This window comes from Phytophthora ramorum (genome assembly GCF_020800215.1).
Source record: "Phytophthora ramorum isolate Pr-102 chromosome Unknown Phyram_PR-102_s0001, whole genome shotgun sequence".
Taxonomy (NCBI): domain Eukaryota; phylum Oomycota; class Peronosporomycetes; order Peronosporales; family Peronosporaceae; genus Phytophthora; species Phytophthora ramorum.
The window spans coordinates 3976282-3999853 of record NW_027150647.1 but is presented as its reverse complement, the minus strand read 5'-3'; the positions used below and the strand labels follow the sequence as shown (position 1 = coordinate 3999853).

The window sequence follows — 23572 nt, the reverse complement described above, 5'->3', positions numbered from 1 at the left end:
AAAAACACACCGCTTCCAGTTAAGTGCGACATGCTCCGTTCTTCAATAGTTAGAGCTCTTGTTAGGTGCGACTTGTAGTAGCATAGTTGACGTGCCTGGCATTCCTTCTCTTGTGCGGCGGCCAAATGAGTGTGACGCTGTCGGGGCGTCCCGCGGCCATGTGTCTGGGCATGGGCGTGGCCGTGCTCGCCTCCGTGTCGCTGACCAGACACAACGCGAAGCTGTGGCGTGCCTTCCGCTCGTGTCGGGCGCGTCGCGGCCTGGGCAGCTCCCGCTCCGAGCGTCTGTCGACTGCGCGGCTGCTGCCGTGCGCCAAAGAGCTGGAGCAGGCGGACCCCAGCAGACGCAGCAAGCAGAAAATTACAGTCGTGCAGGTGCGTCAATTGACTCGACGTTTTGACGGGGAGAATGGGTATCTCACTTGCTTTGGTTGTAGCTGAACATCCTGGCCAGCAACTTGGCGACGAGGAACCACTTCCCATACGTGCTGGAGTCGAGTCTCAACTGGGAGAACCGCAAGATGGCGCTGCTGCGCCAGCTGGAAGCGTTGGATGCTGATGTGCTGTGTCTCGAGGAACTCAGTGACTACTGGACGTGGGTGCTAGCAATTTATAGCTGCCGTGGGGGTGGAGGGAAGCTTGACGCGTTGTTTGGATGCAGTTTCTTCAAGCCACAGCTACAGGATCGAGGGTACGAGAGCGTGTACGTGAAGCGCCCGTCGATACACGTCTCGAACTGGTCTGGCGAGAAGAAGCACGACGGCTGCGGGATCTTTTTCAAGTGAGTGAGCATTTTATTTTTTGCAGAGATGCTGGTCTTGTTGACGGGATGGCTGCGTGCGTTGTATGATCACCAGGAAGGACAAATTTGAGCTGAAAGAGTTCGAGGCCGTGAACTTCCACGATCCGCACGACCGTGTCGCTGTCTTGGCGTTGCTGAAAATGCGTCACTTTGCGCAGTATGTTTTGGTCGGCTGCACCCACTTGTGGTGGAATGCAAAGTACGTGTGCTTGCTTGAGAGGCCGCTGTTGCTGTATCAGAGATTAACAGTAGTTCTGTACTGTGTTTGATCCTCTACAGAAAGGTGGACCATCAGATGGCTGAGCTGTACGAGCTCGAAGAAGAAGTGATCCGCATGAGCAGTGATGTGAAGGACAAGTACGAGCGCGACTTGGCAGGAACTGTGACAGGGCAGAACAGCGTACCGATCGTACTATGCGGCGACTTCAACAACTCGCCCGAGTCACCAATCTACGAGTACATGGAAAACTCGTTCATGCAGAAACCCAACCTGGAAGGTGTGAGCGAGGTATTCCGTAGCGCCTACGCGTTCTACAAACCGAATGCGCTGGCGAGTGCATTGGAACACTCCGAGGACACGCTGCGGTCGCTGAAGGTAGAAGAGGGCAAGAAGGCTGAGCCCCCGCACACAACGGTAAACTTCCGACGGTGTTGGACGATCGACTACGTTTGGTATTCGAAAAGCAGTTTGGTGCCCTCACGAGTCCTGGAGATTCCGCCGGAGGGTGAGCTGCGTGCTGAGGACGGACCAGGGAACTGGTTCAATCGCTTGGCTCTGGCAGACAGCTTGAATCGTTCGGGCCGCCTACCATCGGGCCTGCACGGCAACTACAACGGAATTCCCAACTCCGTCTTCGGCAGCGACCACGTGCCCATCATGGCCGAATTTGAGTTCCTCTGCGCCAGTGAGGGCACAGATGCTGAAAGCAAAGAGTAAAGTTATACCCAAGCAAACAAGATAAATTGATCGCCACGAACCTCGTATGAGTATTGACCACATCACTGCATGTAGGGTCAAGTGAAAGCAACATTCATTGAAGAGTTCGAGCGTCGCTAGGCAAGCTGCCTGAACCAGTACGCGTAGAACTTGCAGGACGACTCGTCCCAGCCCGCGTTTTGTTATCGTACTTAAACGAATTGCAACTGACCGCGTTTAAAAACATTTGTCACCACCGCGTAAATGGGGACTTCTATGCGGCTCCGTCGCCGTCTGCAGGCGCCTGTGCGGCCTCTCAGCCGGCACCCGACCGCTCCATGCAAACTCGAGGCAGTTGAAATGCCACATAATTCACTGCACGCGCGTCTGCCGTTGGTAAGATACTATAAACTGCAAATACACGGAATGGTCGAGAGAATTCTGACGTTTGCACTGCTGCAATAGCTGCGAGAGGCTTCGACGTGGACACTGGCGGCCGACGGACTGCAGCAGAAGTGGAAGGGGCTCAAACAACGCACAGCGTGGCGCTACAAGACGCTGAAGGACGTTGACACGGCCATCGTCTTTAGCGACGAGAAGCAGAAGGAGGTGCACCTGAAACCCCGCAACCGACGGCTCGACGACCCTCTGGCCTGCCACAATGTGCTGGCTGCGGCATCTTCAGCCAGTTTAAATGGCATTTTGGGTGCGACGTCGCCTGAAGATTCGAGTCAATTCTGCAGGACCATGGTGGGCTTCATGTTGCACTCGTGCTCCCCGTCCGAGCGTGCAAAGGTACTGGACGTCCTGACGAAGCAGCGACTGGGGGAGATCACGATTGCTAACCGGGCGTTGGTTATTCGCGCAATTCAGCATTGCTTGATGTCGCCATTGATTCGTGACAAGGTGGTGTTGCACAGTGCGGCGAAGAATGTGGTTTGCGGCACGTACGGCCTCGAGCTGTCGGTCTTGAAGGAACAGATTCACTCGGATGAAGAGGCGTTTATCGACACGGCAGGGCATATTCAGTTTGAAGATGGCATCGCACCGGGTAAGATTTCGTTCCGCCGGAGTATACATGCTCAAGAAGACCCGCCGCACGCTGGTGACCTCATCCAGCTCATCTTCGGCAACAAGAACATCACGGAAGTCGTCACTATGATGCAACATATCGCAGTAGAGAGTATCAAGGTGAAGGAACAGCAACCGAACCTGATCAAGGTGGTGAGCGATATTGACGACACACTGTTCCCGGGGTGGATTGACAGGCGTTACCCGCTCCACATTCCATACCCTGGCGTTTCGGATCTGTACGCTAGACTCTCACGTGGACTCGCGCTGGATGCAAACGGCGATGGTGTGCGCCCGTCAGTCACTTTCCTCACAGCAAGACCTCGTGGATGGCTGAGTGTCGGACGATACCTGACGCTCCAGCATTTGAAAAGCTTGGGCGTGCCGAACGTCATGGTGCTTAATGGGTCGGTAAAGGGTCTCGTGAGTAACGAGAAAATCGCAAGCCTCAAGCTGGACAACTTTTCACGCTTTGCTGCGCTGTTTCCAGAGTTCAAGTTCGTCTTCTTCGGTGATTCCGGGCAAGGCGATGCATTGCTTGCATCACGACTGCTGAAAAGCTGCCCGGAACAAGTGCTGGCCACTTTCATTCACAATGTGAATCCGATTTTCGCTCGCACGGGTGACGGTGGACGGAAGCGGGTGTATGCTGCGTAAGTGCCAAAGTTGTGCACTCTTTTCTCCTTGCGTCACGTAACTCGTAACTGACCCTGCCATGTTTCGATCCTTGCAGGGAAGGCGTGGAGTTTTTCGGTACATATGCCGGTGCTGCTCTTGCAGCGCACAAGAAGGGCCTGGTCTCAGCTGAGGACGTTTTGGCAGTTGCCGGTGCCTCGGAGAAGGAGCTTGAAGAAATTCTCTTCCTTGGACCTAAGGCTGCTGCCATGAAGAACGAGAGACGCAGCGAGCTTCAGCAAGATATCGACCTCATTGGCAAGAGCTTGCATGCCAAGGAGGCATGAGCTACATGTTCAACGATAGAAGTGCGTGTATCCAATCAATTACTTTGTTCCCATTCTCCACCAGTCACAGTAGCTTTCCGATGGAGCGCGAGGAAGCGCGAGCGCGCATGCTGCGCCTGTGGGTGGCGCTGAGCACCAGCAACTCTGCTCGCACCTCCATCCTCACCACGCAGAGGTGCGTGCCAATTGGCATCCCAATATCCGCCTTCACTATTTCCACCTCAACCAAAATTATCGTCTTCTTGCTCTGACAGCACCATGGTACACGCCGACGCGCTGATCGCCAACGCGGGTCAGACTCTCTTCGCCTGCACGAACCTCGCCACGCCCCTGGGCACTTACAAGCACGCGGTCCTTCGAGATCAAGACATCGCGCAGTTGGAGAGGCCGCTGACCACTGAGGAATTTCGGGGGCTCCTGCTCAGCCACACAAGCACATAATGTTCAACGCAACGGCATCCGCCAGCGTTTCATATAAGCTCGGTCGACAGCCGACTGTTCTGCACCAAATATTGACGGCGTGTGGTAGGCGCCTACCTCGACCGAATGGGAGCTGCACCAAACAAGAGGCTGACGACTGCCCACGCGCTGCAACGTACACGGTTTTGGTGAACAGGAGTCCAAATCTACAACATACGGCATTATTTTCACTGTACACTTTATCCTGGTTCACATTGTACGCGCTCAGCGCGGTGGGGCCTCTAGTACACATGGGCCCTCATCTCGCTGAAGCATTTCGGGGAAAGTAATTACTGTCTGCTTCAGCTCGTTGCGCGCGTGCGTTTGAAGTGAACGGCACGACGCAGCGCGCACAACGAGCGCAGTTAGCAGATTGGTTGGGGACGCTGGTCCATCGATAGATATAAACACGAATGAGCTCGGGCCGCGTCGTCGCCAATCGCGGAGGGTCATCAGAGGCGAAGAATCATGCACGGCTGGGCGGGGGCCGTCTCGTTGTCGTCGGGTGACACGGTGGCTGCTGAGGCATTGGCGCTGTCGACATTTTTGCTGTTCTCGCCAGCTTCCACGTTGCTATCGGTAGTCCTGCTGTTGCTGCTGTTTTTGCCCCGGGTTGACGTTGGTCCGGCGTCGACCGGAGACTTGCGCATCCCCGGAAACACTGCAGCCGACTGCGGGTGAGGCGAGAGGGACGAAGACGACCCCGAGGACGACAGCGATCCGCTGCTTCCGCTCACGACGGATGGCACGTTGGTCTTGCCAATACTGGCAGGAGTAGGAGCTTCAGCAGTCATTCCGTCCTTGCCATCACCCTCGCGCAGTTGATACAGCACATTACTCGACACACTTGGCCAGTCGATGATCAAGTGGCGAACCGATTGCTCCACGCGAGACTGGAACCTGCGCACGAGTGCAATCGCGATCTCTTCCGGCAACTCCGAGCGGTGCTTGAGCGCCGTTCGCTTGAGCAGGTCCACCAGCTCCGTGAACGTCAGCAAGACGCCCATTTCCGCACGCGCGTGAATCACACGGACAACTCCGGCCTCATCTTCGAACGGGATGTAGTTGGGTTCGCACGGGACGTTGAGTTTGTGCTGCTGGCGCTTCTTCAGGCGGCGATGCAGTGCCGCGAAGTGCACTCCGTGGGCCTTGGCGGCGTTGCGGAGACTCATGCCGTGGATGGCGACGTCCTCCATGGCCGCCTCCCACACCTTGGCCGGCACCAGGTTGCTCTGTCGGTAGTTGCGGTCGCTGGCATTGCCGCTGTCCGAATGGACGGTCTTGCTGTTGCTGCTTCCGGCGCTGGGACTTCGACGGAAGTTGTTCTCGTCCCTCGACTGGCGCTGGGGCTGGTAGAAGCGCACACGCTGCTGCGGTACCGAGCTGCCTGCACTCTCTGTCCCATCGACCTCCTTCCAGCTATACGAGGCATGGCGTTGTATTGGACTGCGTTGCAGTGGCGATGGTGGAGGCGGGGCGGCTGGCTGACGGTAGTTGCGGTTCTCGATCCAGCGCACCTGGTCTCCGCGGCGCTGCGCCTCGATCTCAAACTGCTGCTGCTCGAACTCGTAGCTTCGGTTGTAGCGCTCCTGTTGCAGTTGCTGGGACGACAGGCCGTTCTTCAAGTTGTTGTTGTTGTTGCTGCTGCTGCTGGTTCTGCCCCGGGATCGGACCACATCGTCCACGTCAACGAAGTCGTTCTCGCGCTTGAACATGGTGAGCCACCCGGCGGACGGAAAGTTCGAAGGTAGTGCGCGGCGTCCGTTGTGGCCCACGATCGATCGCACCACGTCGGCGATGTCGGCGTCCGCGTAGCCCTCGAGTCGATTGTAGCGTCCGTCGGTCGTCTCGTAGTCGTTGTACTGCTGCTGCTGCATGAACTGCTCCTGGAGCACGACCACGATCTCGTCGTTGAGCTCGGGCGTGAGCTCGCACATGGGCGGCGACGGCATGACGGCGGCAGCTACGCCCGGCAGCGGTGCGTTGCTGCTGCTGCCTTTGTTGTTGGGGCTACCGTGGCCCAGCGCCAGCGGGTTCAGGCGTGGGAACACGTAGCGGTCGTTGCCGGTGCTGGGGACGGGGGTCGTGAAGTGGCTGTTGTCGCTGTTGGTCGGGGACGCCGCGCTGGGCAGCGAACCGGGCAGTGATCGGGTCGACGCCGGGCGGCGCAGCTGTTGCAGCGTGTGCTGGCGCACGAGGCGATGCAGCGCGGCCTGCTGCAGCCCGAAGGCCTGTGCGGACTGGCGAAGCGTGAGGCGGCGCTCGACGACGGCGTGGACGGCCTGCGCCCACACGCGGTCGCTCACGGGGCTGGCCGGTCTCCAGTCGCGGCGCATGCTAGGGTTGCTCATTGATGTGAATGTCGTTTTCTCGACTTGTTCGGGCGGTTGCGCGTTTCGTTGCGCGGAGCGGATGGTCGGGGGCAGTGGCAGTGCGGACTTCTTGTGGAAGGTGCTTGTGTGCTTGCCGGCGAGTTGAAGAGTGGATGAAGGCAATGGACGTCGACTTTTGTTTGAGGACGTAGCTTTTCTTACAAAAGAACACAGAAGAAGCAACAGAACGGGCGCGATACGGTACGGTAGGGTCCCAGGACGCATGTCTATTCAAAAACACGATCTGAAGGGGCGCTTGAACTTGCCTTGCTGGGTTCGGCTGCACGAGAGTTTCCGCGTCGCTGGCATTGGTGCGATCGCTGTTAAAGGCAGCGTGCGGCTGAACGGAAGTACTAAGGCATTGTGTCGGCTGTGCTGTGCGGCACGTTTCCAGTCGTTTTACTATCGCGGCTAGCAGCGGATGGCAGCGGAACTTTATGCTTCACCCCCGACACGCTGCGTGGCTCGACATGGCCTGCATTTACCCTGACAGCACCGACCCACCCGTCCGCTGAGCTCGTGTGCGTCTGGATAAATGAGGCACGCCGCCCGTTGCCCGCCGAGCTGGAGCTGTGACGAAGGCTCCACCTCATGACCTTTGGCCGAACCATCTCGAGATCGAGGATGAAGAAGCGTTTGCACACCGCCGCCGGGTGCACTTTGGGCTTCCTAACGCGCGTGGGTAGACCAGACCCTTTGCATGTCCGATGCGAGGCTGTATCGGAGCTGTATCGCTGAAGACAACAGCAGTGAATGCGTCCGTCACTGACACGTTGTTCTTACGGCATCCTTGCAACCAGGACGCGCACGCACAGGCAGACGCAGGCAGGTCACCTCACCTGACTCAGGTGTGGACGCCCGAAGACGTATTGAACCGAGGCCGCAAATTTCGTCACGTGCGCAATTTTGTTTTGTAGCCAATATTGCGACTGCAAAAATATTTGACTCGTCCGACCACCTTTTTAGCGGACGTCGACACAGATCCGACTTAGAGGCATACTGTAGACAAGTGCACCGTGTGATAATGACTGCATCGCAATAGTGTCAGTCGCAGCAGAGGAATTCTAGCCTGGAAATTGACACGTCGAATCGACAGTTTGGCGCCGCTGGCGGCTTCCGCGTCCTTGGCGCCCAAGACGTATCGACTCTCAATTATCGGTTGCGTCTTGGCGTACAACGGTCACCTTGATGAACGCTATTTGTCTTATAGTGGTAGAGGCTCAAAGCAAGAGCTGCCTCCCCTACTTGCATATCGTGCGACCAAGAGGTTACAATGAACGTCCCAAGTGCTGGCCGAAGAGAGTCGATGCCTCATAAGTGGATCAGATCTAACGTTACTCTTCATTCACTCGACTCTGCCGTTTGGCTCACTGCAGCACCGTGCTGCACGCCCACTCGCTGATCGTCAACGCGGGTCAGACATTCTTCGCCTGCATGAACCGCGCCACTTCCCCGGGCATACAAGCAATTTTTTTATCATTTGCTGGTAAAGTTCCAATGGTATCTTTGCACAGCAATTCGCACGGCTCTCGCCCTTCCTTCGAGCATTAAGGAGTCACGAACGCTACAGAACGCGATCAGAACGAAACTGCCCACACAAGTATACAAATTCACAGCAAGACATCCAAGGACGGTAGCCAAGATTGTCAGCCCCCTGAGCGACCGCGAGCGAGCGCAGGCTGTCCACGCCGTCGTCGAGCGCCGCCTCACGCTTCGCCAGTCCGCACAGGCCTTCGGGCTGCAGCAGGCCGCGCTGCATCGCCTCGTGCGCCAGCACACGCTGCAACAGCTGCGCCGCCCGGCGTCGACCCGATCACTGCCCGGTTCGCTGCCCAGCGCGGCGTCCCCGACCAACAGCGACAACAGCCACTTCACGACCCCCGTCCCCAGCACCGGCAACGACCGCTACGTGTTCCCACGCCTGAACCCGCTGGCGCTGGGCCACGGTAGCCCCAACAACAAAGGCAGCAGCAGCAACGCACCGCTGCCGGGCGTAGCTGCCGCCGTCATGCCGTCGCCGCCCATGTGCGAGCTCACGCCCGAGCTCAACGACGAGATCGTGGTCGTGCTCCAGGAGCAGTTCATGCAGCAGCAGCAGTACAACGACTACGAGACGACCGACGGACGCTACAATCGACTCGAGGGCTACGCGGACGCCGACATCGCCGACGTGGTGCGATCGATCGTGGGCCACAACGGACGCCGCGCACTACCTTCGAACTTTCCGTCCGCCGGGTGGCTCACCATGTTCAAGCGCGAGAACGACTTCGTTGACGTGGACGATGTGGTCCGATCCCGGGGCAGAACCAGCAGCAGCAGCAACAACAACAACAACTTGAAGAACGGCCTGTCGTCCCAGCAACTGCAACAGGAGCGCTACAACCGAAGCTACGAGTTCGAGCAGCAGCAGTTTGAGATCGAGGCGCAGCGCCGCGGAGACCAGGTGCGCTGGATCGAGAACCGCAACTACCGTCAGCCAGCCGCCCCGCCTCCACCATCGCCACTGCAACGCAGTCCAATACAACGCCATGCCTCGTATAGCTGGAAGGAGGTCGATGGGACAGAGAGTGCAGGCAGCTCGGTACCGCAGCAGCGTGTGCGCTTCTACCAGCCCCAGCGCCAGTCGAGGGACGAGAACAACTTCCGTCGAAGTCCCAGTGCCGGAAGCAGCAACAGCAAGACCGTCCATTCGGACAGCGGCAATGCCAGCGACCGCAACTACCGACAGAGCAACCTGGTGCCGGCCAAGGTGTGGGAGGCGGCCATGGAGGACGTCGCCATCCACGGCATGAGTCTCCGCAACGCCGCCAAGGCCCACGGAGTGCACTTCGCGGCACTGCATCGCCGCCTGAAGAAGCGCCAGCAGCACAAACTCAACGTCCCGTGCGAACCCAACTACATCCCGTTCGAAGATGAGGCCGGAGTTGTCCGTGTGATTCACGCGCGTGCGGAAATGGGCGTCTTGCTGACGTTCACGGAGCTGGTGGACCTGCTCAAGCGAACGGCGCTCAAGCACCGCTCGGAGTTGCCGGAAGAGATCGCGATTGCACTCGTGCGCAGGTTCCAGTCTCGCGTGGAGCAATCGGTTCGCCACTTGATCATCGACTGGCCAAGTGTGTCGAGTAATGTGCTGTATCAACTGCGCGAGGGTGATGGCAAGGACGGAATGACTGCTGAAGCTCCTACTCCTGCCAGTATTGGCAAGACCAACGTGCCATCCGTCGTGAGCGGAAGCAGCGGATCGCTGTCGTCCTCGGGGTCGTCTTCGTCCCTCTCGCCTCACCCGCAGTCGGCTGCAGTGTTTCCGGGGATGCGCAAGTCTCCGGTCGACGCCGGACCAACGTCAACCCGGGGCAAAAACAGCAGCAACAGCAGGACTACCGATAGCAACGTGGAAGCTGGCGAGAACAGCAAAAATGTCGACAGCGCCAATGCCTCAGCAGCCACCGTGTCACCCGACGACAACGAGACGGCCCCCGCCCAGCCGTGCATGATTCTTCGCCTCTGATGACCCTCCGCGATTGGCGACGACGCGGCCCGAGCTCATTCGTGTTTATATCTATCGATGGACCAGCGTCCCCAACCAATCTGCTAACTGCGCTCGTTGTGCGCGCTGCGTCGTGCCGTTCACTTCAAACGCACGCGCGCAACGAGCTGAAGCAGACAGTAATTACTTTCCCCGAAATGCTTCAGCGAGATGAGGGCCCATGTGTACTAGAGGCCCCACCGCGCTGAGCGCGTACAATGTGAACCAGGATAAAGTGTACAGTGAAAATAATGCCGTATGTTGTAGATTTGGACTCCTGTTCACCAAAACCGTGTACGTTGCAGCGCGTGGGCAGTCGTCAGCCTCTTGTTTGGTGCAGCTCCCATTCGGTCGAGGTAGGCGCCTACCACACGCCGTCAATATTTGGTGCAGAACAGTCGGCTGTCGACCGAGCTTATATGAAACGCTGGCGGATGCCGTTGCGTTGAACATTATGTGCTTGTGTGGCTGAGCAGGAGCACCCGAAATTCCTTAGTGATCAGCGGCCTCTCCAAAGCCAAGCGGCAGAGTCGAGTGAATGAAGAGTAACGTTAGATCTGATCCACTTATGAGGCATCGACTCTCTTCGGCCAGCACTTGGGACGTTCATTGTAACCTCTTGGTCGCACGATATGCAAGTAGGGGAGGCAGCTCTTGCTTTGAGCCTCTACCACTATAAGACAAATAGCGTTCATCAAGGTGACCGTTGTACGCCAAGACGCAACCGATAATTGAGAGTCGATACGTCTTGGGCGCCAAGGACGCGGAAGCCGCCAGCGGCGCCAAACTGTCGATTCGACGTGTCAATTTCCAGGCTAGAATTCCTCTGCTGCGACTGACACTATTGCGATGCAGTCATTATCACACGGTGCACTTGTCTACAGTATGCCTCTAAGTCGGATCTGTGTCGACGTCCGCTAAAAAGGTGGTCGGACGAGTCAAATATTTTTGCAGTCGCAATATTGGCTACAAAACAAAATTGCGCACGTGACGAAATTTGCGGCCTCGGTTCAATACGTCTTCGGGCGTCCACACCTGAGTCAGGTGAGGTGACCTGCCTGCGTCTGCCTGTGCGTGCGCGTCCTGGTTGCAAGGATGCCGTAAGAACAACGTGTCAGTGACGGACGCATTCACTGCTGTTGTCTTCAGCGATACAGCTCCGATACAGCCTCGCATCGGACATGCAAAGGGTCTGGTCTACCCACGCGCGTTAGGAAGCCCAAAGTGCACCCGGCGGCGGTGTGCAAACGCTTCTTCATCCTCGATCTCGAGATGGTTCGGCCAAAGGCCATGAGGTGGAGCCTTCGTCACAGCTCCAGCTCGGCGGGCAACGGGCGGCGTGCCTCATTTATCCAGACGCACACGAGCTCAGCGGACGGGTGGGTCGGTGCTGTCAGGGTAAATGCAGGCCAAGTCGAGTCACGCAGCCGCTGCCGCAACTCACCGGTGGCGAAGCAATATTATACTAGTAGTGACCTTAGTTAACTATGGGACGAGATGTTAACCCATCCCGTAGGTAATTAATGCTCACTATCCGGCACTCTCATTAGCTGAAAATGCATGACAGGGTAACATATACCAGTATGTCCACCTGGATTTTCCAGAAATCCTTTGATTAAAATCACCTTCAAGAGCGCCTGCAGCATGTTCGCCGCCGCCCCGCCTCCTATCGGCTCTCTCGCCGTACGGCCCCCGACTTCGTCTGTGGAGCTGTCGCTGAGTGCTAAGAGCCTCAAAGACCGCGATATCATCTCGAAATCCGACCCGTTCGCCGTTCTCTACGTGAAAAGTAAGTGTCACTAGCCTCGGATCTCTCCATTCTCCATCCTAACATCATTTCCCCTTCTCTAGACGGTGCTGGATGGACGAAACTGGGCAAGACGGAGGCCAAGAAGGACGACCTGAACCCGTGCTGGGCCAAGCTCTTCCTCGTTGAGTTCCACTTCGAGGCCGTGCAGCAACTCAAGGTGGAAGTTTACGACCAGGACACCTCGTCTCCCGACAACCTCAAGGACCAGGACTTTATCGGCGGGGCAGAGTTCACTCTGGGGCAGCTCATGGGGGCTCCAGGGCAGAGTGGGTCCTATCTGCTCACTCGAGGCAAAAGCTCATCCAAGCACCAGGGCTCGTTGCTGGTGAAGGCCGAGGAGACCAAGGCGTCCAGTGAGGCGGCGCGTCTCCGCTTCTCCGCCGCGGGACTGGCCAATATAGACGGCATGTTCAGCAAGAGCGACCCGTTCCTGACCATCAGTCGGCTGAGGGAGGACGGCGCGTCCTGGACGCAAGTGCACAGGACGGAGACCATCGACAACAACCTCAACCCGAACTGGAGGCGCTTCGAGCTGCCCCTGCAGCAGCTGTGCAATGGCGACCACCGCCGTCCACTTCATTTGCAGGTGTTTGATGAAGACAGAGGCGGCAAGTCGGAGCTGATTGGACAAGTGCAAACCACGCTCGAGGAGATCCAGGGGAAGCGAGGCACCAACTTTGTCCTGCACAATGAAACGCTGCAGAAGAAGAAGGGCAAGAAGTACACGAACGCCGGATTGCTTGTGATTGCGGAGGCAGAGATCTACCGAGAGCACACCTTCATTGACTATCGTGAGTACTTGCTCCAAAACATCTCCTTGGTTTCTCCTGACGGTTGTGCTCGTTTCTGTTGGTGTGCCAGTTCGGGGTGGTCTGGAAATGAATTTGATTATTGGCATCGACTACACAGCGTCTAATGGACCCCCAAATGACCCGCGCAGGTACTGTGCAACTCCGGTTAGATGGTTTTACTGGTGTGAGCATCGAATTTGTAACCTAACTCTTTGGTTCTTGGAATATATCCCTGAACAGCCTTCACTTCATCGACCCTCGTGGGCCTAACCAATACCAGCACGCCATTTCGGCAACTGTGTCCATTTTGCAGGAGTACGATGCGGACAAGCTGTTCCCGGTCTACGGGTTCGGGGGGATCCCACCTGGAGTGTACGATGTGGATCACTGCTTCCCGTTGAACTTGAACCCGTCGAACCCGGAAGTTGCGGGTTCTCAGGGTGTGATTCAGGTATCTCGCTTGATACTTCGTGGGCGCGTCGTGAACAGTGTCACTAAATCTAACATCGTCGATGTAATTATGTTAGCTCTACACGTCGTCTCTTGGGCACATCCGCCTTCACGGCCCAACCTTCTTTACTCCGTAAGCGATCAGCATGAGCACTTGTTTTACAAGCTAACTGTGTTATTGTGTCGTAACGACAGCCTCATCAACCAGTCCATGAGAATTGCTGCCCAACTGAGCGACCCCCGCAAGCAGAAATATTTCGTGTTGCTCATTATCACAGGTGCGTGGATGCGCTTTAGGTTTACATGTTGTTGATGCCGTAGGTGTTGTGTGTAGACTGACGCTTGATTTGTTGTGCACATGAAGATGGAGCAATCATGGATATGCAAGGAACCATTGACGCGCTAGTCGAAGCCTCCCACACTACGCCGCTTTCGGTACGTTTTTGCTGACGACAGCCTCTCGATGATGTTGCTCTGCTAATTTCACGATGTATGCAACTTGCAGATTGTGATCATTGGTGTGGGCCCCGCCGACTTCTCGTCCATGGTCGCCCTCGACGGAGACGGAGGAAAGCTGCGCGCGAGCAATGGACGCGTGTCTGCACGTGATATGTACGTTCGTAATTTACCATGCGCCGCTCGAGGTCTTGAGCACTAATGCGGTTTTCTGCAGTGTTCAATTTGTGCCGTACAACCGGTTCGTGGGGTATCCAGATGCTTTGGCACGAGAGACTCTGGCCGAGATCCCGTACCAACTGTGCCAGTACATGAAAGTGCGGGGCATTGCGCCTAACCCAGCGCTGCCACCTACGTACAACCTATTTGTCGAGCCAACGGGGTCCGAGCCAAGTGCCCCGACCTCAGTTTCGCAGCCCGCTCCTGCGGTGGTCTCCCCACCAGCACAGATGCAGTCTCCTGCTCTAGTTCAGCAGCAACCAAGCGCCCAAGGGCAATACGCGCAGCAGGGCTATCCGCCTCAACAGGGCAACCCGGCTCAGCAAGGCTATCCGGCTCAGCAAGGCTACGCGCCTCAGCAAAGCTACTCACCCCAACAGGGCTACCCACAGCAAGGCCACCTACCACAGCAAGGCCACCTACCGCAGCAAGGTTATCCGGCCCAACAAGGTTATCCGGCCCAACAAGGTTACCCAGCTCAGCAAGGCTACCCACCGCAGCAAGGTTATCCGGCCCAACAAGGTTACCCACCGCAGCAAGGCTACCCACCGCAGCAAGGTTATCCGGCCCAACAAGGTTATCCGGCCCAACAAGGTTACCCAGCTCAGCAAGGCCCACCGCAGCAGGATTACCGTGGGTGATCAAGCTGCCATTGCATTTGACGACGATCGAAGCTGAGCTAGGCTGCTCATACTTGATGGGGCCTCAATTTCAGGTGAAATCTTTCGTGTTTCAAAGAATACTGATTGCTTACCACTTCTTGGTTTTGGCTATAAGAACTGCTTCAGCAGTTGTCTCTTGTATCTCCACGCCTCAGACTTTGATGATGACAGCTGATCATGCAACTTTTTGATTTCCTGCTGTAAAGATCGCATGGCCTCTTCATCAACTCCTGCATTACCTGGTGAGGTATCACCACCCATCTTCAGTGATCCACATGCTTGCTGGCGCCACCGATGAAAGTACGATGCTGTTCGCTTCACCTGCACCAACAAGTGTTATCAAGGGAGCCAGTCATGCAATAGCTAGAGGGAAAGTCGGAAGGCTACGAACCGTGGTCTGGTCGATAACGTGGCTAATTCGTTCGACAGCTATCATGCGGTTCCAGCACGAAAGCGCTTGTGCTTGAAAGGTATGTGCTTGCAGCTGACGAACTTGCGACCTCCACGTGTTGAAGCAGGCCAGCTTTTTGCGTGACTCAAGGTGCAATACGATGCGATGCATGTGCAGCACGGCGTTCAGGCGCAGGATTCTGGTGTTCGATACTTGGATCTTCCAGCGACAGAAGAGCTCTTTAGCAGATCGATTCAGCTTGGCGTGGCGAATGAGGAGTACCTTCTTGAGTGCTTCAAAGCGGCGAGTGCGAACCTGTTCCAGCTGCATGCGCACAAGTACTTCATCCAGAGTCCCGATGGAAAAATCGCTCTCTGCTGGTCCGCGTTGGCCCCGTGCTCCAGTCGTAAATTCGGTCTGTGCCTGGAGGTAGGCAACTCGTTGGTCGATTTGAGAACGCTGCAGTGCATGCTTCGTTTCCAGCCGAATGCTATAGCGGTCTTCGTCCATCGCGCTCTCCCTTTCCTTCGCTCGCACAGCTTCGTCGTGACGCCACTCGTTCAGGCGACGTTCGCACTCGAGTTTCATATGCTCAACGACGTTGGAGTAGTCAAGTTGTGCCTCATGAAGGGCCAAAGACACTGCCATTTTCTGTCGCTCAGCTGCCTGCTCCTCCGTTAGCTCAAGCTTCTGGCGTAGCAGCTCAATGTCACGCTTGTACTTCTCGATGCGTTCACCGAAGTCCAACGTATCATCAAGAAAAGTGTCGGATCTTGAACTTCCTCGCGGACTTGGGGTGCTCTGGAGAACTGGTGGGAGCAGGCTCTGACTGGTAGCATTCGCCCTTGATGCTTGGAGAGAACTGAGCTTGAAGATTGCACTTTGACGCGCTCGCTCAGCATCCTCGTAACGATTCTGGGCTTCCTCAAGTAGTGCAACAAGCGAAGCCATCCGCTCGCGCTCACTGGCCTGAAGAGCTAGCACGACATCCATCTCCTGTCGGAAGGTGTCACTGGCGCTCAAGGCATCTTTCAGAGAGGCCTCCAACATCTCGACGCGCCGCTCTGTTGCTTGTAGTTTTACCTGCTGACTAGCTTCATGATTCCGCAGCAACTGCGCCTCGTTTTCCAGCTCGTGCTTCTCTTTCTCAAGTCGCTGAATGTACTGGCACAACTCGGAGGTGCTGTCTCCGTCGTTTGACTCTCCGTCATCTTCGTAGATGAAGTTGTCGGTGTCGTCTTCAAGAAGGGGAAAACTTGCCAGTCGTACGCGAGACGACTTTGGCTCGTCGTCGTTCATATCGACCTTGGTCGATGCAGTAGAGCGGAAATCAGTTGAGTTCATCGGCAATGGGGTGAGTCGAGTCGCCTAGTTTCAAAACGGCCACACTTCGGACAGCTTCAAATAGCTCTCTGCAAACGAGCAAAGCGAGGCACTATGCTCAAGACAAATGTACCCTCTCTTTCTTAGGAGCCTGAAAACCGGGATATCTTGGGTCATTTGCCTCAGAATCGGAGGATGCAGTGATCCGTAAGACTATTTTGCACCAGTGGTGCTGTTGGCCCTTCCAGCTCTTCACTTCGTGAAAACTGCGGGAAAGCGACAATACAGGACACTCGTGTAACTCCGGGTAGCTGCATCCAACATGGGCTGCATGAATTCGGTACCGAACCAAGTGGGGCAGACATTTGACCCTGTCATCATGAGCGACGATGCTGTCGGTGAGTTTCTGCATTGTATTTCTCACACCGCTTCAGAATGTCTAAACCGTGTCCCTGACCTACAGAGCGCAAGATGAGTATCCTCCTGCGTGAAAAGCGCAAAGATGCGATGCGTCGTGGTGACATCTTCGGTGAAAGCGTCCAATTCGACACGCCACTGGAACTCAAAAGTGTGGCGAAATCAGCAGAATCAACAGGTATCATTCGCCAAGCTCTGCTCAACAACTTCCTCTTTTACACAATCGGCCACAGCGACATCGATTCCATCGTGGATTTCATGGCGGAAAAAACGGCTTGTGCCGGTGAAGTTGTCATCAAAGAGGGCGACACTGGCGATTTCTTCTACATCGTCGAGACCGGATTGTTCTCCATTTCAGTCCACGGCAATGTTGTCAACACGGTACAACGAGGAGCTACTTTCGGTGAGCTTGCACTGGTGTACAATTGCCCACGCACTGCGAGTGTGACCTGCTCGCAGTCTGGTCGGCTTTGGACACTCGACCGCGTGACGTTCCGCCGGTTAGTGGCCCGCATCCAGTCCGAGCAGATTGGGGAGTGCAAAAATGCACTGCGCAAAGTATCCTTGTTGCACGCGTTAACTGAGACCCAGCTTAGCCAGCTTGCCGAAGCTTCACAATTTGTCAAGTTCGCTAAGGGTGATCGGATCATCAAGAAGGGTGAGCGGGGTAACGTCTTGTACATCATCAAGAGCGGTGCTGTCATCTGCACCGATGTGGGCGACAGCCACCGCATGGAATCGGTGCGGCTTACTGAGAACGACTACTTCGGTGAACGCGCGCTCATGACGCACGAGCCTCGCGCCGCGAACGTGACAGCGGAGACGGATGTAACTCTGATTGCCCTCGATCGGCAGGCCTTCGATGACCAGCTTGGAAGTCTTCGGGAGGTGATCGATCACAACATGAGCATGCGCGTGCTACAATCGATCCCGATGCTTAAGGTTTTATCGCCGTCTGAGAAAGAGAAACTCTTCCTGGCCCTGGAACCAGTTTCGTTCGCCGACGGAGAGTATGTGATCAAAGAAGGCGACCACGGCACAGCCTTTTACATCATCAAGAGCGGCTCCGCTGTCGTCTCGAAATCGATCACAAGCGATGATGAGAATGGCGAGTCGGCCACGGAAAAGAGGCAAGTGGCCACTTTATCTACAGGTAACTTCTTCGGCGAGATGTCATTATTGCACGGTGAGCCGCGGCAAGCTGACGTCATCGCCAACGGCAATTTGGAGTGCCTTTCACTTGACCAAGGCAAGTTTGTGGAGCTCCTGGGTCCTATCCAAGAAATTTTGAATCGTGAAGCCGAAGAGCGTATGGCTGCTTTGAAAATGCAGGAACAGCGACAGATCAAGCTGGACGATCTCGAGGTGCTACGTACGCTAGGGGCTGGCACGTTTGGACGCGTGAAGCTGGTGCGACATAAACCAACGGGTGCAGCATACGCGCTGAAGGTTCTCAACAAAGCTTCTGTCGTCGCCTACAAGCAGCAAAGGAATGTGGTCAACGAGAAAATGATCATGGCTCAATGCAACCACCCATTCCTCCTCAAGCTGTTCACAACATACAAGGACGCGACCAGACTATACCTGCTCATCGATTTCGTGCAGGGAGGAGAGCTGTTCACGTACTTGCACTCCACACCATCGTCTCCAGGCCGTCTCCCGAACGACCACGCGCGATTCTACGCAAGTCATGTGCTCATGGCGCTCGAGTATCTCCACGATCGCTGCATTGTGTATCGTGACCTGAAGCCTGAAAACTTGCTCATCGACCCACAGGGCTACCTCAAGGTCGTAGACTTCGGCTTTGCTAAGGTTGTAGACGACCGGACGTACACACTGTGCGGCACGACTGAGTATCTCGCTCCCGAGTTGGTTCTAGGCAAAGGCCACAACCGCGGTGTGGACTATTGGGCGCTGGGTATTTTGATCTACGAGATGGTCGTTGGTCACTCGCCCTTCGCAGGCTCCAACCAGGTCGATCAGATGCAGATTTGCCGCAACATCGTCAAGGAGAAGGTCGAGTTTCCGGGTTGGGTGAGTTCGTCCTGCCGCGATATCATCTTGAAGTTGCTGGAGCGCGATCTCACCAAACGGTTGGGTCTGACACACGGCGGTGCACGAACCATCCGCTCACACGCATGGTTCACGAAGCTGGACTGGGACGCCATGCGGCTGAAGAAAGTGAACGCCCCGTACCGACCCAAGCTCGCAGATCCACTCGATGCCTCCAAATTCGAGGCAATCAACGACCACGACGAAGAAGTTCCTGCATACAAACCAGAGGGATACGAATGGGACAAAGACTTCTAAATTGCAAGCGCGAAAAAGGAATACCATAATATAGATTGCAGCAAGCAATGCGTCTGACATGTACACATCACCGCACAGCAAGACACAATGTTTAGTTCTTTTTCTTCTTGGCGCGAACCTTTTTCTTGGAAGCTTTCTTCATGGATAACGGGTTGGGTCCCTTTGCGCGCTTTTTTGCGAGCCGCTGCTGTTCATCTTGTGCTTCTCCGTTCTCTCCCTCCTGCATCTGATCCAGCTTGCGCTTCTCGTTGACATCCAGCTTGACCATGTTGGCCTTCTCCTCCTGCCGCACAATAGCGACCGTGGCGCGCGAGATCTCCTCGAACACCAGCACGGAGCGGTTCAAGTAGAAAAGCGGCACGCCAGGCACCAGCCGCAGCGCCTTGCGGAGCTCCACTTCCTGGGTGCACACGACGAATTTGCGGTCGTTCTTGTCTCCGATGATGCTCTGGATGCACTTGGACACGTCCACGGGCGCCTCGTCTCCGTCCTCCTGCTGCAGGTCGTAGGCCTCTGCGACCTTGAAGGTCTTGGCCAGGTCGTAGGCCTCCTTGGTGGCCTCCCCCAACATTTGCAGCTCCTCCAGCGCCGCGCGAGGCACGAAGAACTCGCACTCGTGCGGCTTCACCTGCAGGTACTTGGGCACGCGCTCCCGCACGTCCACCTTCATCTGCATGCACATGGCGATGAAGTTGCCGTCCAGCAGCACTTTATAGGGAGGCTTGATGCCGCATAGGAAGTGGAACTGGCGCAGCGCCTTGCGGATGCCCTTGGCGCGTAGGTACCGCATCCGTCTCCTTGCCAGTCGATTCCGCACTGCCTGCAACAAGAGTAATGGCGGCCAACAGTACGCGACAACGTAAATTGGATTGGCTGAAATTATTAATAAGGTATATGATTGGATGAAAATAACCGTTATCTTGAAGCGGCGTCCACGAGCGTCTTGGCGACGCCAAGTTGGCGTCGAGCTCGGCGGCGAGCACAATGAGTAATATCGAAGAGGCCAGACAGAAATTGGCGGAGGATCGAGCGTCGATCGCTCCGTGGCTGCGTGCGGAGGAGTACACGGCGCTTCCAAGGCAACTGCGGCTTGGCGTCATGCACTTGCTGTCGGAGGCGCTCACCACTGCGGATTCGCCCCACACGAGGTGCAGTTAGCAGTGTGTCAATGTACTATAATGGGTATGTAAATGTTGTGCTAATGATTAATGTTGTGGATGCAGCGACCACATGATAGAAGACACACTGGCGTTGTCGAGCTACGGCACGCAGTATTTAACCGCCTCCTACCCGCAGGACAAGTGCACGTTGGAGAGGATAGAAAGCCATAAGAGCTGTCGGGAGAAGGAGAGGCGAGAGTTGGATGCGACAGCGGCGAATTTAATGCTAACGTGGCGATGCCAGCGCTTCCCGACTCACGGGATGCCGCCGCTAGAGCTCAAGACGAGCGACTACCTTATACCCGAAGTCCAAGCACTACAGAAAGCTGGAGGATCGGCCGTGCTACCAGTTGCAGAGATGAACGAAGGCGCTTTGCGCGTGGAGATTAAGCGCTACTCGAAGACGCTCCGGCGGAGAGTTGAAGTGCGGCAGCAAGAGTTGGTGCGCGAGCTACAGCGCCAGCAAAGAGAGCAAATTGAGAATAGAGAAAGGAAGAAGTTGGGATTCCGCAAGGGCTGGGCGCATCTGATGTAAGATGCCAACAATGTCGGAGGCTTGACAGCATTGATCAAGACTGCCATCATGGCAGTGCCATGGCTTGTTGCCTTGTGCTGTAATGATAGCATCTATATGTACCGTACATGAATTAAAACACCCCGTCGATCGATCCATTTTTATAGGCTTTTCAAAGCTCAATAATAGGACGGATGTCAGGTGCTCCCAGTAGCTGATACTTTAGCTTGTGACCCCCCACCACCCGCGTCATATTCGATACTATCAGCCCCATGGAGACCCCCTCTGCGCATCCGTCCGTCGACGCCGCCGCAAACGGCTCCAGTGCCGACGCTACAGCTAGTGCAGGCTCTACGCCCATCGTGCTCGCGGTCAAGACGCCGCTGGAGCGCCTCAACGACGCGGTGAACAAGAATCCGCTGGACTTCAACTCGTGGACGAGCCTCCTGACGCTCGTGCAGAGCGAGGTACGGTCTCGAGTGTTGCTATTCGTTGCATTTAGTATGGGGATTTGTTAACGAATAGCTTTTTGCGGTGGTGGCAGGCTGGGACGCCTCGTGAGACGGTGGAAGCCACATACGACCGCTTCCTGGCCGAGTTTCCGTTGTGCTTTGGCTACTGGAACAAAGTGCGACGCTACAATAGCTCGCAATGAATTTGCAATGATGATGTACATACTAACAATTAGTTTGTGCGTGCAGTACGCCCAGTACGAACACGGACTTGGAAGCAAGATGACGGAGGACGGCATGGGCACCGTAGCGACACTGGAAGAGGCTACGCAGAAGGCCCGTGACGTGTACGAGCGAGGCGTAGTGGCGGTCAGATCCAGCGTGGATATGTGGATCAAGTACTGTGAATTCCTCATCCACACGCTGCACAGTCCTGTCGACGAGACTCGGCTGTACGTCTTTGCATTTTCTGCTGTGTGGAAGCGTATTAAAGGATTGTCAGTGGGTCTAATAAGCTGTTGTTTTGGATTACTTTAGGATCTTGGAGAGAGCAGCCGAGGCGTGCGGATCCGACCCTTTGGCTGGCCCTCTGTGGGAGATCTACATCCAACTAGAGACTGTCAACGTAGGTCACGCCTCTGACTGCCTGTATGAACAAGTTTGGCGTTCTAATGTGATAATTGTATATATTGAGTAGAATGACATGCCGCGTCTGAACCAAGTTTTCAAGCGGATTATGTTCCAGCCGCTTCGCAATCTCGAGGAATTCTGGGAGAAGTACAACCAGTTCGTGCTAGCCCAGCAACTGCAGGCGCTCGCGACGCCTGAAGAGCAGAAGTCTCTCGCAGGTGATGGGGAGGAGCTTATGGACGAAGGTTTGCTTCGTGTCAAGATTGTGAATGAAGTAGAGGCCGTGAAGAACAAGACAATGGAAGATATCTATCGCCGGCAGGCTTTTGAAGCTGGAATCGACCGAAGCTACTTCCATGTGACACCAGTAACTGAAGCTGCGATGAAGAACTGGCACAGTTACTTGGACTTTGAAGAAGCTGCAGGCGACAATGCGCGCTGTCAGACTCTGTACGAGCGCTGCTTGATTTCATGTGCGAACTACGAAGAGGTGTGGCTGCGTTACGTTGCGTGGAGCGAGAAGGTGCGTGGATTTGAAGCTGCAGATGCTGTATTTCAGCGAGCGGTGACGATCTTCCTGAAGTACCGAGCCTCGATCTACTTGGAGTACGCGGTTTTCTTGGAGGCTCACGAAAAACTGCAAAGGGCCCAGGATACGTACATGAAAGTGCTCTCAGATGTGGCGCCAAAACTCGCGGAAGCGTTCCTGCACTATTGCAACTTTGAAAGGAGACGCGGTGATGTTGAGACGGCTAAAACGTGGTATGAACGTGGAATGGAAACAACCGAGAATGAGACCGAAGTGTACAGCTACATGGCTGCCTCGTATGCCACGTTTCTTCACAAGACCGTTGGGGATGTTACATCAGCTCGAGCGGTATTTGAGCACGCAGTGCAGAAGCACAGTGAATCGGCATTGCTCTGGCTCAATTACATTCACTTCGAGACCAATGCGTGTGGAGATAACGCAGAGCTTGTGCCTCGCGTCAGCCATGTGTATGACCTTGCGCTTGAAGACACTTGCAACCTCACCATGGATGAGAAAAACGATTTGTGGTTCCAGTATGTGGAGTTCATGGAGAACTACGCCAGCAGTGTTGCTCAAGTGCGTGGACTGCGCAAGAAGGAGATGGATTGGAAGCTCAAGAATGCTCAGTCTCGTAACCGCACGATTAAGGTGCTAACCTTCCAGTCTGGCTGGGACGTCGACATGGGTGGATACAGCTCCAGCGTTGACCCAGGAATGAAGCGTCCCCGTTACGCAGCTCCTCAAACGTCGGCTGTCCTGGCAACACCTGCAGTGGCAGCAACTGCGGCGACGCCGACATCGGCGGCAGCGGCAGCGGCAGCCTACTACCAAGGCTACCAGGTAACTCCTCTCTTCTTTCATTTCCCCCGCTTGCTTTCGTTTATTTAATTGTGAATTCGGACTGGGGCTACAAAGTGAGCTCCGGAAGAAGGAGCTTACATGGGCTTGTCAGTCTGCTATGTGAGGAAGCGACTGACCCCGTGTCCTTCTTTCGACCGGATAAATCTGCTCGTAGCTGCTGCGCACGTGTTGCGATGAGATGAGGATGCAGAGGGACGTCGTTTGACAGGAGCTACTTTGCATTTTTTTGCCTTAGAGAAAGCTTTTGTTCAGGGGGATGTGGCGATAATCGGTTTGACTAACTGTTGTGGTGACCTCTGTTGTTAGGGATATGGAGCTCAAGCCCAGGCCTACTCTCAAGCCGATGCTACAGTTACTGCTGGCCAGCAGAGCTACTCGCAAGCTCAATACGCTAGCTACTACCAACAGTAAGTTTCGGATCGAGATTTGGTGAGAGGCGCTTGTGAAGGACTGCCGTATGGATGCGCTTTGGGCGTCGGCTAGTTACGCG

General features: G+C 55.6%; 7 protein-coding genes across 8 annotated transcripts; 5 read left to right on the top strand and 2 right to left on the bottom strand.

Annotated features, from left to right (window-relative positions):
• Positions 1–125: 125 nt before the first annotated feature.
• Positions 126–1738, top strand: KRP23_979 (CCR4-NOT transcription complex subunit 6; the record flags this gene model as incomplete). The annotated part of the gene is made up of 5 exons (XM_067895179.1): positions 126–374; positions 437–594; positions 661–780; positions 857–1000; positions 1081–1738. 5 exons carry the CDS (start codon positions 126–128, stop codon positions 1736–1738), a joined length of 1329 nt encoding a protein of 442 aa, XP_067751547.1.
• Positions 1739–11751: 10013 nt separating this feature from the next.
• KRP23_978 (Copine-1) lies at positions 11752–14474 on the top strand (the record flags this gene model as incomplete). Its single annotated transcript, XM_067895168.1, has 9 exons — positions 11752–11896; positions 11959–12708; positions 12779–12857; positions 12949–13159; positions 13236–13291; positions 13354–13436; positions 13523–13593; positions 13664–13770; positions 13832–14474. 9 exons carry the CDS (start codon positions 11752–11754, stop codon positions 14472–14474), a joined length of 2145 nt encoding a protein of 714 aa, XP_067751546.1.
• Positions 14475–14603: 129 nt separating this feature from the next.
• KRP23_977 (uncharacterized protein) lies at positions 14604–16230 on the bottom strand (the record flags this gene model as incomplete). Its single annotated transcript, XM_067895157.1, has 2 exons — positions 14604–14816; positions 14887–16230. The coding sequence occupies 2 exons, from the start codon at positions 16228–16230 to the stop codon at positions 14604–14606; spliced, it is 1557 nt and encodes a 518-aa protein (XP_067751545.1).
• A 301-nt stretch (positions 16231–16531) lies between these two features.
• KRP23_976 lies at positions 16532–18936 on the top strand (the record flags this gene model as incomplete). Of its 2 annotated transcripts, none has more annotated exons than XM_067895146.1 (2): positions 16532–16607; positions 16673–18936. In XM_067895146.1, the coding sequence occupies 2 exons, from the start codon at positions 16532–16534 to the stop codon at positions 18934–18936; spliced, it is 2340 nt and encodes a 779-aa protein (XP_067751544.1). The 2 variants fall into 2 exon arrangements, with proteins under 2 accessions (XP_067751544.1, XP_067751543.1); XM_067895145.1 differs by lacking the exon at positions 16532–16607 and having other exon boundaries at positions 16994–17029; positions 17086–18936.
• A 91-nt stretch (positions 18937–19027) lies between these two features.
• KRP23_975 (rRNA-processing protein utp23) lies at positions 19028–19726 on the bottom strand (the record flags this gene model as incomplete). Its single annotated transcript, XM_067895133.1, has 1 exon — positions 19028–19726. The coding sequence occupies one exon, from the start codon at positions 19724–19726 to the stop codon at positions 19028–19030; it is 699 nt and encodes a 232-aa protein (XP_067751542.1).
• A 194-nt stretch (positions 19727–19920) lies between these two features.
• KRP23_974 (uncharacterized protein) lies at positions 19921–20631 on the top strand (the record flags this gene model as incomplete). The annotated part of the gene is made up of 2 exons (XM_067895122.1): positions 19921–20084; positions 20160–20631. 2 exons carry the CDS (start codon positions 19921–19923, stop codon positions 20629–20631), a joined length of 636 nt encoding a protein of 211 aa, XP_067751541.1.
• Positions 20632–20882: 251 nt separating this feature from the next.
• KRP23_973 (Pre-mRNA-processing factor 39) lies at positions 20883–23493 on the top strand (the record flags this gene model as incomplete). The annotated part of the gene is made up of 6 exons (XM_067895111.1): positions 20883–21077; positions 21155–21238; positions 21312–21514; positions 21600–21687; positions 21760–23061; positions 23389–23493. The coding sequence occupies 6 exons, from the start codon at positions 20883–20885 to the stop codon at positions 23491–23493; spliced, it is 1977 nt and encodes a 658-aa protein (XP_067751540.1).
• Between the last annotated feature and the right edge of the window lie 79 nt (positions 23494–23572).